Here is a 15187-nt window from a genome sequence, read left to right on the forward strand (position 1 = left end):
ACTAGTTTTAAGAATGGTGAAGAAAAGGTGGTGTACTAATTAAGTTTTAAATTTAAGATCACTTTTACTTACTAGTCCATAGACTTAAAAATATGTGTCTATTTTTACTTGTTCAGTTCGAAAAATCAAGAGATATATTTGTCTAAAGCTATTTCCCATGGGCCATTTTATAGATTAAGTGAAAAAGAGTAAATTAATTAATTGATTACTTAGTTCCTTATTGATTGTCTTTTTTCTTAATCATAGTATTTCTCAAATATTGAATTTATTATATTCAAACAATGATATCATAGAATTATTATTTTATTTACTATTTTCTTAAGAGATATATCAAGTCAATACCAGACCGATGGAATGTTTCAAAACTTTGGGACAAAAATTGCAACTTAAAAATGGGTATTATGCAAATCATCCAAATGGATAGTCCGAAAGGCCCAAATGTAACAATTGGTCATCCTAGCCCACTTCTAACTTCATTAGGAACTGGATATAGTCTTTATTTCTCCTATTTAATTAAATAAATTCAGATTATTTTACTGGAAATAATTATTATAACTTTCTACATAGACGGTATTGTTAATTTTAAAACGAAAGGGCATGTTAAACTAATAACTTTTCATTATAAATGACTCTGCTACTTCATCTTTTAGATGTTTCATGTATAGTTTTGTCATTTTAATATTTTAATCGTTAAAAAAAATTTATTTTTATTTAATTAAAACAAAAAAAAATATAAACATAATATTAGAGTTGTTACATATATATATATATATATATTCTCTCCATCTCAAAATAAGTATCTCTTTAAAAATAATAATCTAAAATCAATATTGTTTAAAAAAATAACGATAAAAAATAGTATAATTATCCTTTTGAATATTGGTTTTGATGTCTATAATAGAAAAAAAAAAGACTGATTTGATGAATTTGACTCTTGACTATATTAATTTTCAAAATTATGAATTAACTTATTATAGTTTCTCACGTTACTCCACCCAAAATTGACCACGTGTCCTCTTTATTTTTGGTTGCCCATTGACCTACCTACATTTATTAGATTTTGGAGGGACTCGAAGCAACAGCATTGAGAGTCAAAATATCTAATTTTTAATTTTTATTTTTCATCCGCATTCTGTTGTTCACGTTAAAATTCAATTAAATCTAAATGTATATCGAAAAGTCTATATAAAAAGGTAAAGTATTTTCTAATAAAGTCAATTTCGTATCTAAAATGATTCAAAATTCAAATTTGAAACCTCTTGAATAAAAAGAAAAAGTATTTATCATTCTATCACAATCTTTAAAATTTACTCCTTTTAAATTTGTATTTGTAGTTTGCCTATATAGACATATTAAAAATTTACTTATTACATATCACTCTTCGAAAATTAAGATGCATAAATATTAAGTAATATCTTAAAATGTATTTTTTTATTATATTAATATAAAAAAAGTACTCTAAGAAAAACCAATAATTTGCATGGTCATGAAAAAGCTACTAGAGTTTTCTTGACCTTGAAGCTGTCATTTCGAATTTGTCATAATGTCGACGGCATCTAAACGTAACTCAATGACAAATCAAATTCTAATTTAGTCATTAATTTCTTAATTAGAAAACATTAATATTCAAAACACGTTTAAATTCTACGCGAATTATTAATTTCATATCTAAACTATTAACAATTTTAAAATACTTTTTAATTTAATTAACTAATTAATTTTTAGATTTTTAAAATTATTATTCATAAAATTACAATTTTCCAAATAAAATTAATATACACATATATAATAACTTTTAATTTCAAAATTTATAATCAGACAATAGCTAAAACGGATTATGAAATTACTAAAGAAATACTTCCTATATCTGCTTTTCGCCAAACCTTTGACTTCTTCTTCTTGAATTTGAATTATATTTTCTCACCGTCCATTTATATATTATATTTATATAGAGAGAGAAGAAAAAAAAACTTTGATATCTTACAATTTTTTTTATAAACTTGTGCTTCCCATTCAAGAACACTAGTAATACTCAATATTCAAGAAATTAAAACAGCATTTTTTTCTTCTCAATGGAGGGATTATGTGTAAAGCTTTTTGAAGCATCAAGGTAATTAACAATTTTTCTATATATTTCGATCCATTTTAATTTGCTATATTATTACTATATAATATTCTTTTGATGAAACTAAATTATTTTTTTCTAAAGAAAGTACAAAATGAAGAGACATAAAGCTGAAGCAATAGGAATGGTAGATAGTTTTGAGGCAAGTCATGAAGGGATCAAAACTATTGATATCCAAAAACGTTGTGAATTCTCTGGAACTTCTCATCTTTGCATCTATTTCGTCACTTGGAATATGAACGGTCAGGTACGTTCACTTTTACTTGTTCACTTTAAATTTTTTACGTCCTTTAAGAAATAACGAATATTTTTTCACTAAGTAGCTCATTCACTACAATGAAAATAATTATTAGCGACACTTAATTTTTAATTGCCGCTAAATATGTATTTTTAGCGACAATTGTCACTCTTTATATATGTCCATAAAGCATTTAGCGACATTGGTTCTAATGGCACTTGACTAATGCTGATAAAGACGTTAACACTCTTTATTAGTGTCAATATAATGCCGCTAAAAATTATTTTTGTTATAATAATTGCTAATAATGGGATTGGATTAGCGACAAATATTGTTATATAGTAGATCATAGAAATTATTTATCTATCGCTAATTTATGCGTATATTATTTTTTGTATATAATGTGAAGGTACCTTGTGAGGATATAGCAAAATTAGTTGGTGAAGACAGAAAATATGATTTATTGGTGATGGGTTTGCAAGAGGCACCTAGAAATAATATTTGCAAGTTATTGAAGAACACATTGGCTGATACTCATATGTATGTATATATATCTATCTTCAATTTATTTATTTCATACTTCTTTTAGGAAAAATTTAAGTTACATATACCGATAGTTATAATATATAATATTTTTGCATTATCAACTTGTACAAAATGATTGCTTATTCAATTTACTAATGCAGGCTAGACATGTTAGAAGTTATTGTTTCTGTTTTAATTTGTTTGTCTTATTATTTTTTTTAGTTTATTTTAATTTTTTTTAAAACCACAAAATTAAATAATATGTTGGTACATTCAACGTATCACCATACAATTCAAAAGTTTTTCTTTTACTTTCTTAACTCTGTACACAATCAAGACTAGATAAACAAACTGAAACAAAAAGATCGTGATGATATAAAAATTATTCATTCTAATGCATATAACTTAAACTCTTTGCTCTTCGTTTTCTCTATTATTTAATGTAAAAAATTTAATTTCTTTTTTTAGCAAATTAGTTTTTTTCTCAGGGTAGCAAGGTTGTATAAATGTTTATGGAAATGAAGAAAATAAAATTCAAAGACGATAAGTTCAAATATAGGAAGACAATAAGAAGCATATTGACAATGACTAGTTACTAATTTTGACGTGTTTTCCCTCTATTATAAAGTTTTAATTTCAATTATTTTGTTTTTCATCCTAGAAAAGTCATGTGTTCCTTGATATTTTTAGTAATAATTTTCGTGGTCCTATTTAAAATTCTAAGAAAAAACAGTACTAATATACATTGCATCTTGACATATAATTTTTATGTTGTTACAATTTCTTTTATCTAGTTCTTTTCCACATGACTTTTTAATCATTGTATTTCCATTTTGAATTGTTTTACATGCATTGTTAAATTTTCTGAAATTATCTCTATGTTGCGTATACACTATTTTTTTTTCAAAATTTATTTTATAAGATTATATTAAATAAAATATGTTATTATTGTTAAGGTTTTAATATGGTTTCAATTCAACCACAATAACACTAGTAGAAAGTCACTTTCTTTTATTGTCTCTACTCTCTAGTTATATTACTAGCAATTAAATTTATATACATCCAACGTTTACTCAAAAAACTTATCTGTATTGGGTGTTTATATCAAACTAATGTAATTTTCATTATGATATAATTTAATGAAGTAAAACACATATTTAGTAATTATGACATGAATAAACTAACAAAAGTATATATTTTTATAATATTTTTGACATTTTTTCATTAATTTTGGTGAGGAAGGCTTTTAGGAAAATCAGTAATGCAATCTGTACAACTCTATGTGTTTGGACCCAAGAATTCAGAGCAATTTACAAGAGGTATAGTTTCTTTATTTCTTTTATTTATCCCAAAAATATATATTGCTAAATTTTATATTAATTGATTAAATGAGGTTATTAATTAATTAATTAATGTACAATAAATGTGGTTTTATATAGAAGTAAAAGTGGATAAGCATGAAGTTGGAGGATTAGGTTGGTTAATCAGAAGAAAAAAAGGAGCAGTGGCTATTAAAATTAGCTACAAAGGCATACAAATGGTTTTTATTTCTTGTCACCTCTCTGGTAAGTTCCCTAAATCTCTATATATTCTTTATCATTAATCAAATATATTTATCTGTTCGGAATATAATCAAATAAAAATATAGTAATTTAATTTGATATATTCACTGTTGATAAACTTTTTACACTTATATGATGGTTTCGTCTGAATACGAAATTTAAAAATAATTTAATTTTTAAAATAATGTATCATATAAATTAAGATTGATTAAAAAACCTTTTGACTTATCTGCCTTTCTTAATATTTAGATTTAAATTAACTTATATAGGCTTTATATTCTTTGTATGTAGAGTGGTAGTTAGGTAGGTAAAAAGATTGGACCCATAATGGACCTAATTGCTTAGAGTACGTTGAAAAATATAATGATAAAAATACTCTCTTCTTCGTTTAATATTAGTTATTTACTTTTTTTATATTCTTTCTTTCGATTTTGTATTTTGATAATTGAAATAACTATTTTTAGTACTGTAGACGCTTAATACGAACGATATTTAAAGAGGTATATGTTCATTAAAATTTGCTTTCAAATTCGTCACGTAATGTTGGTGACACAAAAATTCAAACTGTATAACTGCCTCCACCTTTTTGTGGCCATTTTTTAAATAGTGCCTACTAGGCCCAATGTAAATACTAAATATATCTTTGGGTCATTTGCACTTTTGGCCTTATTTTTGTGTTGATCTTTTAACTTTTGCCCCTATTAAAAGTTTATATTTCCATATCTTAATATCATTTATACACAACATGTCATTAGTTTCTAAATAACTTATGCCTCATTAGATATAGCTAGTTCGATTGCTAAAGGGTTAAAAAAAAACAAAAAAAAAAAAACAGGTCATTTGAAGGACAAAACGTGTAATGTTATGTATATATCATTCGTATCAGCTTAGAAAAGTCCAATTTTGATTATACACAATTTATCGATTATTCAATTTTACGTTTGCAGCTCATGCTCGTAATGTAGAAGAGAGGAATTTGCAATTCAAACATATATCAAATTCACTTTTCTCAAAGAATAAGAATCCTTATGCTAAATCAGCACAACTTACTGTATGGTTAGGAGATTTAAATTATAGACTCCAAGGCATAAATTCTCATCCTGCTAGAGATCTCATCCATGGAAATCTCCACCAAGTATGTACATTTACGAATTTTTTAAGTTATATATTTTATATACACTGACAGTATAAAGATTTGAATATTTTGTTTCGACTGATATTGTAGATGTTGACTAGCAAAGATCAACTATTACAAGAAGCAGAAAGAGGAGAGATTTTTAATGGTTATTGTGAAGGTGCATTAGATTTTAAACCAACTTATAAATATGATATTGGAAGCAGCAGTTATGATACAAGTCACAAGGTAATTAAATTAATTAATTTATAAGTCTACTAATTATTTATGATTGATCCTTTTATTCAAATCTTTTTTTACATCATATTGTCATTTGAGGTAGTTAAGTTCAAGATGTAGTACTTAATTTGACTTTTATAGAAGTGAAACAAAATGGCCCAAGTATTATATACTATATATACACACTCAGGTGTATATGATATACATTTTCTAGATGTGCATTGTAATGTCTTAGTCTATTAATGATATTGTCTTCTTTGGATCTAAGCCTATGCAACTTAAAAATTCATCATTAGAGTATAACATTGGATTCTATATTTCGCATTTAATCGATCCCATGTGTTTATCGATATGAATTTTTTTTGGGATATATCCGTTAGGACTTGGTTTTCTTTTTGAAATTTGTTCCACCGTTATTTCAAATATATGAGATTCGTCTAGATTCAATTATTGTTATTGTTCGAAGTATAGAAATTTTGGGCCTAGACTCTCATAACTTTAAAATACATTACTAGTAAGAGTATTTATAGTATCAGAGATTTTGAAGATCAAAACATGGAAAAGAGTACAGAGTTGTATTTTTCGCTCGATATATATTATATATTTTAATTTGACAATAATTGTTTGTTTAAAAATGCAGGTTAGAGTACCATCATGGACAGACAGAATATTATTCAAGATAGACAGTGACAATGTAAATGCAACTTTACATTCTTATGAAGCCATTGAAAGCATACAAAGCTCTGATCATAAGCCAGTCAAAGCTCATCTATGCTTAAAATTGAAAAAATAATTGATATTCATATTCCTCACAAATAATTTGTTCCAAAATTAAATGTTTTTATGAAGTACATTAATGATTAATTAATTAATTAACCATGTGAAAATATTCTTTTATTGTTGTTCGTTTATGGGTTCAACATATTTTATTTTTTTTTGCTTCCTCCTACATGACCAAATGTAAGTTATTGTAAGGAGTCGTGACACTGTTCCACTCTTAATTAGATGTTTTGGATTTGAGAATTACATACGAAGAAAATCATTTTGGCAGTACCACCCCCACAGGGCCTTGGAGTGTGCGATCTGGATTGAGTCAAGGTTTTCAATGTGAGCTTCGGACATTAGATGAGAAAAATTACTATTGGATTGATTCTGATTTATAAATGTAATTTAAGCATTTGATACCGCCATCATAAAATGTAAAGATCTTTTTTACACTTCATCAAGTGATTTGCATGTAATTACTAATTACCTAATAAATGATCTGATTGTATAAATATTTTTTTATACGGCTAAGTGCCAATGTGTATAGCTTAAACTTTTTTGTTATATTCTTATAGAATACTTGAACGTTTACATATTCTGACAATTTTTTAATTACATATTAACAAAATATTGATCTAAAATTTGTAGAAATTTTACGAGATTGATGTAAATTTCTTCTTCATTGTTGTTTTAAAGGAAAGACTTCTGCTATTACTATAATAATAAGTAGCAAATATGCGAGTTGAATCAAATTTGAACAGATAAAAAATATGCTAATAGCTAATGACCCGCTCAAAAATCACTTAAGTTAAATTTTAATGGATTAAATGAATTATGATTTTATGAATTAATCTTACGATGAGATTGCTTGCAACAATATGCTGTAATTTTCTAATTTTGTCAGGATCTTTTTTTTTTTCGTGTGTGAGGGACCATATGAATGATTCAGTGATACAATTTAATTTTTTTGCAGTTATAGATCATGGGATATATGATATATAAAATTTGTTTCTTTGCATTGAATTATGCATCCACACACTGTACTCTCAAAGACAAACATTATTAATTGGATGCATCTATACGATAATACACCAATAATATTGGCAAGTAAATATATTGCATGTTCGATAGTTATTTTCAGATAAATTCGATATCGTATTTTTATTTTATGAAGATTATTTGATCATATACTAATCATAACCAACATATTTTTATCTTCCTATTTGATCGCGTTCTACTTTTATTTTATAAAGATAAAGAGACTGTTTTTAATTAAACGTCGACTCTGATAGTTATTTTCTATACATATGCAGGTTGAAAGCAACCTCCCACTGAGATAACCTATAGTTTAATCTTAAATTGAGAGAAGCCGTAATTATTATGTGAATACTAAAGAGACCAATCAAACCAGGACAATTATTAAATGATTAAGATTCATTAATCCGACAATGACATGTGTACTGATTTTGTTATATTTAATTCATTGCCATGCTTCTTAGAAATTTTTTGAATAATGTATCCTACGTAAGTTTCATATGTTTTAGAAACTGAATTAATTTATTTGTTTGATGATCGTGTTTTTACGTGAAGTTTAAAAAAATAAAAAAGAATTTTGAGTCTTAAGTCTATAGTCTTAAACAAAAAATATATGAATGTACCGAAATGTTCTTTAATCTTGTTATCTTAAACATATCATATGAAGAACTGAAAGTAAAACGACTTTAAAAAAGAAAGAAAACATTCCTTTTGAAATTGATTAAAAAGTAATAAGACAAATAAATTAAAAGCTTTTACTATTTTTAAGTTGTGTCAAAGAAAATTATCGAAGTATTACTTAAGTTTGATAGAGGACATCAATAACGAAAGCATTCTCCAAACTCTAACTCTAAAATGTAAAATTTCAGTCATCGTGTGAATTTCTGAGACGGGAAAATTTTATTTTTCTAAAAAAGATGATAGAGGTCAGAGGACACCGACACTTTACGTACGAATAAAATACATTGGATAGTTAAACATTTTAATGCTTGATGTGTAGTTGATAAACTATTTACATTATTAGCAATTAGCAGGGACCATTCTAGCTAGTAATTGTTCACTAGCTATATAGCAAGGGGCTAGCAAAATAAAATAAATACAAAAAGTGACAATTTTACTAGATTCTAACATAGATAACTATCAATTAATATCATCAAAATCTCAAAGAATAATATTAATTTACTCTAGTTATCATATACTTATGTATGTCATGATTGGCTAGAAAAAATTTGATGTAAAGAGACATCTCTAATTCTCTATATCAAACATCTTTGAACACGTAAATTTCTCTCAAAAATCTTTAAACACATAAATTTCTCTCAAAAATCTTTAAACACATAAATTTCTCTTACTCTTAATCAGAGATCTCGAATATTAAGCATGAAAAATACTCAGATAAAGAGAACACTTCATCTTTTAACAATCCTCTTGCCGACATAAATTTTGATTAATCGAGATCAGAAATCTAGAGTTTTGAAAATGAAAAATATTCAGAAAAATAGAATGCTTCATCTTTTAATAGTCGTTATCACATATATTCTGATTAATCGAAGCCCCAAAATGAGTATCGAAATATCAGGGTGAAAAACAATTATATAACTTCTTAAATAAGAATTTCAAGAGTTAAAAAAAAAAAGACCTAGTAAATATAGCATATCCACACATAGATAAATAACTATAATTGGCATATAGCACCCAACTCACCACATTTTCATAAATTACCCGCAACATGTTTTTTTTTACACATAACCTATGTATCAAATCACTAAAATACGATTACAAATTCCCCATTTATACAATTGATATCCCAATACTATTAAAAAGTAAATTCATACATTATAACATTACTTTCGATTTCTTAATAATTTCTACTCGTTAAAACTTAAAATGGTTGATAGTAATAGTAATAATAATACTAATTAATAAGCTCCAAAGTCTCTTAATTGAAATTGTGTTGGCTTCCTTGGTACATTATCTGAGTGCCTTAGTCCCAATGTGAGTGACACATCTCCAGCTTGCTGAGATCCAAATGCGGCCGTATTGGCCGCATTTGGATTAGCCACCAAATCAACTGCGTTCACCGCTGTAAAGTAATGATGATTAGAGGTGGACGCGGTTGCAGTGTCGTCTGATTGGAGCATTACTAGTTGGTTTCCCAAGGCGTACTGCCTATAATTGATGATGTTTTCTGAAGGGTCTCTTTCATTAGCATTAAATTTGGATCTTACTGATGATGATAATGATATAGTTGTTGTTTTTGTTGTTGTTGCTGCTGGTGATGTAGCCATGTTGTGCATCGGGATTTGTGCTTGTTTTTCTTGTTGCTGTTGCTCTTGTTCTTCTTCTTCTTCTTGGTCTATTTCTTCTTCTTTGGTTTCTTGTTGATACATCTCTTCCACCATAGGTTTCCACAATCGAACCCTAGCATTTATGAACCAATTTGATACCTGCAAAACGTATCAGTAAAAATGAATATCTATTTTTAGCATAATAAAGAGAGATTATTATATATCGCTTTACGAGGATCAGTCTGACTAATCTGCAGAGTTGGATTGAATCAAATTAGTTCAATATTCCAGATTTCGAAGCTAGATGCATGTTTGAAGAAAATTATATAAAAAATAGGGAAAAACATTGAAAACACCTTTAAACTCGGCACGAATTATTAGTTCAATCTCTAAATTATTGACAGCCTTAAAAACACTCTTATGCCTGAACTTAAATACACACTCTCCTAAATTCTCGCAAGTTTAGAATGTTTCAATACTTATCTCGGCTTTTTATTAAGAGTCTCATGCTTCTACAAGAGTTTGAGACCACTTCCAATCTCATGTGACATATTGAGGTATATTTAAATTTAGTTAATTACGTAGAACATTGTTTTTATAAAATTATCAATAATTCAAAGATGAATTTAATAATTTACGTCAAATTCAATAATATTTTTAAAATTTCTCTCTAAAAAGATACTACAAGCTGCAATCATATTTAAAATATTAATCTAAGTTTATATTAATATTATTGACAATCGAAAAATGAAATAAGACAAATAAAAGTGAATTAAGAAGTAACGTGGAGTATTAAATTGCATCAATATGTACCCTTGAGTAGGGGTAATAAAGTGGATGGAGTCATAAATGTTATCTACTGCACTCAATTTGTTGAAGGTATCATTGATTACATGAGACCAAATTAATGCAAATAATGACAGAACATTTAAAATCAACAGTCAGAATGTCCTATACTAAATTGGTGGATACTGTCAACTGTGTAAATCAGACAAAAATATTTGTATCTATCCCTACAAGATATAAATATTTGCAGTAAATCTGAGGAAATGTTGGATGTATTTGTCAATTAGCTGTCTTTTCACCTTTCCATTTTCAAACAGGATCAATTAGTTGAAGTAATCCTCTTTTGATTCATTTCTTTATATGGTATTAGCAAGATTCATTCTAATTTTTATTTTCGGTGTTAGACTCTCATATAGTAAATTACTCATGTATTAGATATTCAGTCTTGAATACGAGTGATATGTGTATCTGTGAAGAGTCTTGTATCGATTTTGTAAGGGATGACTTTTTAATATGACTTAGATGATCCTCACCATTTGAGCTAACTTTTAGAATTGCGTTATGCCTAAGGTCGATTTCATAACATGGTATTAGTCTTAAAGCAGGACTCATTCCCATTTTTATTTCACGATGTTGGACCCTCATATTAAAATCGTCGACGCTCCAAATATCCAGCCTATTGGGGATGAGAGTGTGTGAAGAATCTCACATATCGATGGTATATGAGATTTATCATGTGGTCTCTTTATAAGATTTTGACAATTTTTCAGCTAATATTAGGTAGAGTTAGGCTCAACGTCTATTTAACACTAAACTGTCGTTCATTCTTCACAAGTTTTTATTCATACTCTGAGCAACATATCCTAATGAAAATATTACACAATACCAACATATTCATATAGCTATAACACTAATAGTTCTAATGAAATATCAATCTAGATACACCATCCAGTTATATAATATTAAGTCCATATATGAAGGAAACTATGGTCCTAATAACGATTTAGATATGCGATCAACTATCTAGATAAATTCTAGAAATGTAGTATTTTCACGATCCCTCAATACTAAAAAGTTTAGATCAAATACAAGAATAATAATCATTCGAGTCCCTAAAGCAAAATTAAAATGTCCTAAAAATCAAGGGATCAATAAAAGTGTTATCAACAAATTAAGGGATTCTTAGTGGATCAAGTGAGCATATCTCAATTAGGAATCAAACCAAAAAAAGGGAGCTTAAAGCATTCGTGGTTAATCTATATAACTTAAGCTTATTTTTTAAGATCCTTTAAGGCTACACACTATAAAGGAGGAGGAGTCCTTATTTAAGTTTTGCATTAGAATTAGGCCTCATTTAATTTGATTTCATTGGTGGTAAGACATTTGAATTTTATCATACTTTTAAATATTAAGATAATTATATAGATCTAGAGTCTAAATTTGAATACATATTCAAATATTAAGATATTATTTTAAGATCTAGTTTAATATTAAATATCAAGGAAATATTTTTTAAAAAATATATGATGATTGATGATCATGATGGATAGAAATGGTTCTTTTGGATGTCGATTAGGGATGGTGTTGGCTAATAGGGTGTAAGTAATAGTTATTGGTGATGGCAGTTCACAATATTAGAGGTTAATGATGATAGTGATGGTGGATGTCGAATCAAACTGAATTATCTCGATTTTAATATTTTAATAAAATATTGTACTAGAACCAAATTCTTGACATGTTTATTTAGTACTGATTTTGATCGATAAAAAGCTAAAAAAATCAAGTCTCTTGAAGAAATCGATAATACTTACAGAAGTATTCCACAATTAATAAAAAAATCAGGTTCTTGAAAGACTGTTGATCATAAGTGAATCCTATTACAAGGTTGATTTGCCAAAGAATTTGATTTTTTGAGATAATGTGTTGCATTAAGAATTCGTGATCAATAAAAAAATATTGATGTACTTGCGTAAAAGGAAATACTCTGAAAAATAGGAGAAATCATATGGAGGATAATACAAATAGGATTAGATTTCTTAACAAAATTTCGATAGGGTCTGGAGGAATTGGTTCTTCATACATTAGGTGACAATGTAGAATAACAATAGATAATAGTGATAACTTAAGATGATTATGAATTATTTAGTTATAAGCGATAACAACAGTTGATGGTGGATTTGATTGTTGTTTCAGTATTAGTGGTGGAAGGTGATACTCTATTTGTTGACTAGTGGTAGTAATTATTGATTGTAGAGAGAGTGATGATAGTTATGGCTGAGAGTAGTGATATATAATGGACAATAATGATTGTAGTTAGCGATAGATAAAATTGATAAACTAAACATTTTTGTAGAAATCTTTTAAATAATCACCAAAAATGGACAATATATGTTGGTGTCCATTGATGATGGTATACTTGATAATAGTGGCTTTGGAGGTAGTAGTTGACATTAGTAGTTGATGGTGTGATCACCGATTGATAGTGATATATTGTTAATGTGGCGAGGAATGATGAACATAGTTAATTGTATAATTAGAGACTGATGGTGATATTATAAATAGTGATCATTGATTGTTGTAGTCAACTGTGATGATTGTAAATGGTTACTAGTAATGGTTACAATTGAAATTGTAGTGATTGACATGACTTGTGGTTGAGATTTTAATTGTAATAATTATCATTTTGATTAAGCACAAACAAATAAATCCTAAAGCTTCATTTATTTAATTACACTAACTAATAAAGATAGAAATCTTAGTAAATTAGATTTTTCAGTCATTAAGTGATTATTTTTTATGTCTGAATTTTAATTCACAATCACCATTCTTAAACCATAATCACCATCGTTAATCACCATCATCATCATTCGTAACTATCACTAACACTCACTTACAAACATTAACACCAAACGCTATTACCATAACCACCATTAATCACCACCGGCAACTACATACCACTATCATATATTGCCAATTATCATTATTAATACTATTACAATAATTCATCACAATAATCAATAATCATCACCAACTAACGATAACAATCACAATTGTTAACTATTGTTATTCACTCTTTTCATCACTAGCTATATACTGGCCGCAATCATTATGATTAATTATTACTATCAGTAATCAACGTTCACAATCTATCATCATATTATTTATATTTGAATGTTATAATCTTAAAAAAAGAAACTCATGGCCTAACTATATATCTTTAGACTAAACAATATTTTAATTTGACAGATATCTGAAATACTTTAGTGATAGTTCAAGTTTGAAAATTATAAGTTAATCATTGTGTTAATGGAGAATATATATCCACCTTTTTGATGTCATTTGGCCTATAACTTCAAATTAAAACTTTGATGTTTTGCTTGAGAGGTTTTAATAACACATTAAGAAGTTCAATATACAAATTTTAGAAATTTGATTTATATTTTTGATAAATAATATTTTATATATCAAATTGAATTTTTCTTTTACCATCTTTAGAGACACAATTAATTAACTTTTACAGGTATGTCAGTTGTTAATTGTTATTCCACGTTCCACAAGATGGCACATGCAAATAGTATTAGCACAAATTATATAAAACTAAACAATCTTAAATATTTAAGATTAATCTTGTGGGATTAAAATTAAAATTTTCCACAAGCTGATGTTATCATACCACTTTATGTGTTCACACTCGATCACAATTTGGTAATAATTTATAATATATATTTTTCCTACTCTAAATATTTTATTTTATAAACTAATATTATTGTCAAATCAAACATGCACATCCTAACTACCTATTTAATAATAAATCTTCTACTGTTTTAAAGGTTTCATGTAATTTATAAAATCAATTATTTACTCCTATATTGTTGGTAAGGAAGTTAGTTAAAGATCCATTTTAGTTTTATACACATGACACATCATATATAAGCTGAAGAATTAAGAAAATATTCGAGAATATCTTATTATTCAAACAAATTCATAACTAGTGCTGTTTAATATTATTCCCTACATATTATTTGTGTCTTTCTTTGATTTGGGCACATAACTTAATAATTACAAACTTTTTGAATTTTAAGATCTTATAAAGATGTGTATATTTATAAAATGTTTTTTGGAATCTTATGATATTGAATATGTCTGGTAGAATGTCGGGGTAAAGAGATATAATAAATTAATATAGAAAATGACATTGTTTTCTAAATTGGAAGTGTTAAATGGTCAGAAAATTTGAACAGAAAATTAAGAAAACTTTTTTTTTGTATTTTAAAATAAATTGATCTTTTATTTTATTTTTTAGTTAAAGGTATTAAATTCAATAGGGTAAAAATGTTAAAAGAGGTAAAATAATATAGAAAAAATGTCATCCTAGCCAAATTCTGACCAAAAATTTTTTTTCTTTCTAAATAAACTAAAAAAAGAAACATAAACTGAAAAAGAGGAAATATGTCATATTTAAGGTCACGAGGTTTAAAAGTTTTGTAGATTCAAATATACGACATATAT

At 26.9% G+C, this 15187-nt stretch overlaps 2 protein-coding genes across 2 annotated transcripts in view; one reads left to right on the forward strand and one right to left on the reverse strand.

Annotated features, from left to right (window-relative positions):
- Positions 1-1966: 1966 nt before the first annotated feature.
- LOC107017256 (type IV inositol polyphosphate 5-phosphatase 11) lies at positions 1967-7030 on the forward strand. The gene is made up of 8 exons (XM_015217521.2): positions 1967-2110; positions 2210-2372; positions 2773-2903; positions 4131-4207; positions 4328-4453; positions 5398-5585; positions 5676-5813; positions 6445-7030. Exons 1-8 carry the CDS (start codon positions 2073-2075, stop codon positions 6595-6597), a joined length of 1014 nt encoding a protein of 337 aa, XP_015073007.1. The 5' UTR covers positions 1967-2072; the 3' UTR covers positions 6598-7030.
- A 2257-nt stretch (positions 7031-9287) lies between these two features.
- Positions 9288-15187, reverse strand: part of LOC107017939 (BEL1-like homeodomain protein 4) — an 11531-nt gene continuing 5631 nt past the window's right edge. Inside the window, exon 6 of the mRNA XM_015218238.2 lies at positions 9288-10051. Coding sequence (XP_015073724.1) covers positions 9524-10051 — 528 coding nt within the window. The 3' untranslated portion in view covers positions 9288-9523. The remainder of the gene's footprint in view (positions 10052-15187) is intronic.

Source organism: Solanum pennellii, chromosome 4, assembly GCF_001406875.1.
Source record: "Solanum pennellii chromosome 4, SPENNV200".
Classification (NCBI taxonomy): Eukaryota; Viridiplantae; Streptophyta; class Magnoliopsida; order Solanales; family Solanaceae; genus Solanum; species Solanum pennellii.

Excerpts from the sequence above, each read along its gene's own strand:
- LOC107017256 (XM_015217521.2), top strand. The coding sequence starts at position 2,073 with ATGGAGGGATTATGTGTAAAGCTTTTTGAAGCATCAAG. Across the intron at positions 4,454-5,397 it reads TATTTCTTGTCACCTCTCTG|CTCATGCTCGTAATGTAGAA; the intron begins GTAAGTTCCCTA and ends TTACGTTTGCAG. Across the intron at positions 5,814-6,444 it reads GTTATGATACAAGTCACAAG|GTTAGAGTACCATCATGGAC; the intron begins GTAATTAAATTA and ends TTAAAAATGCAG.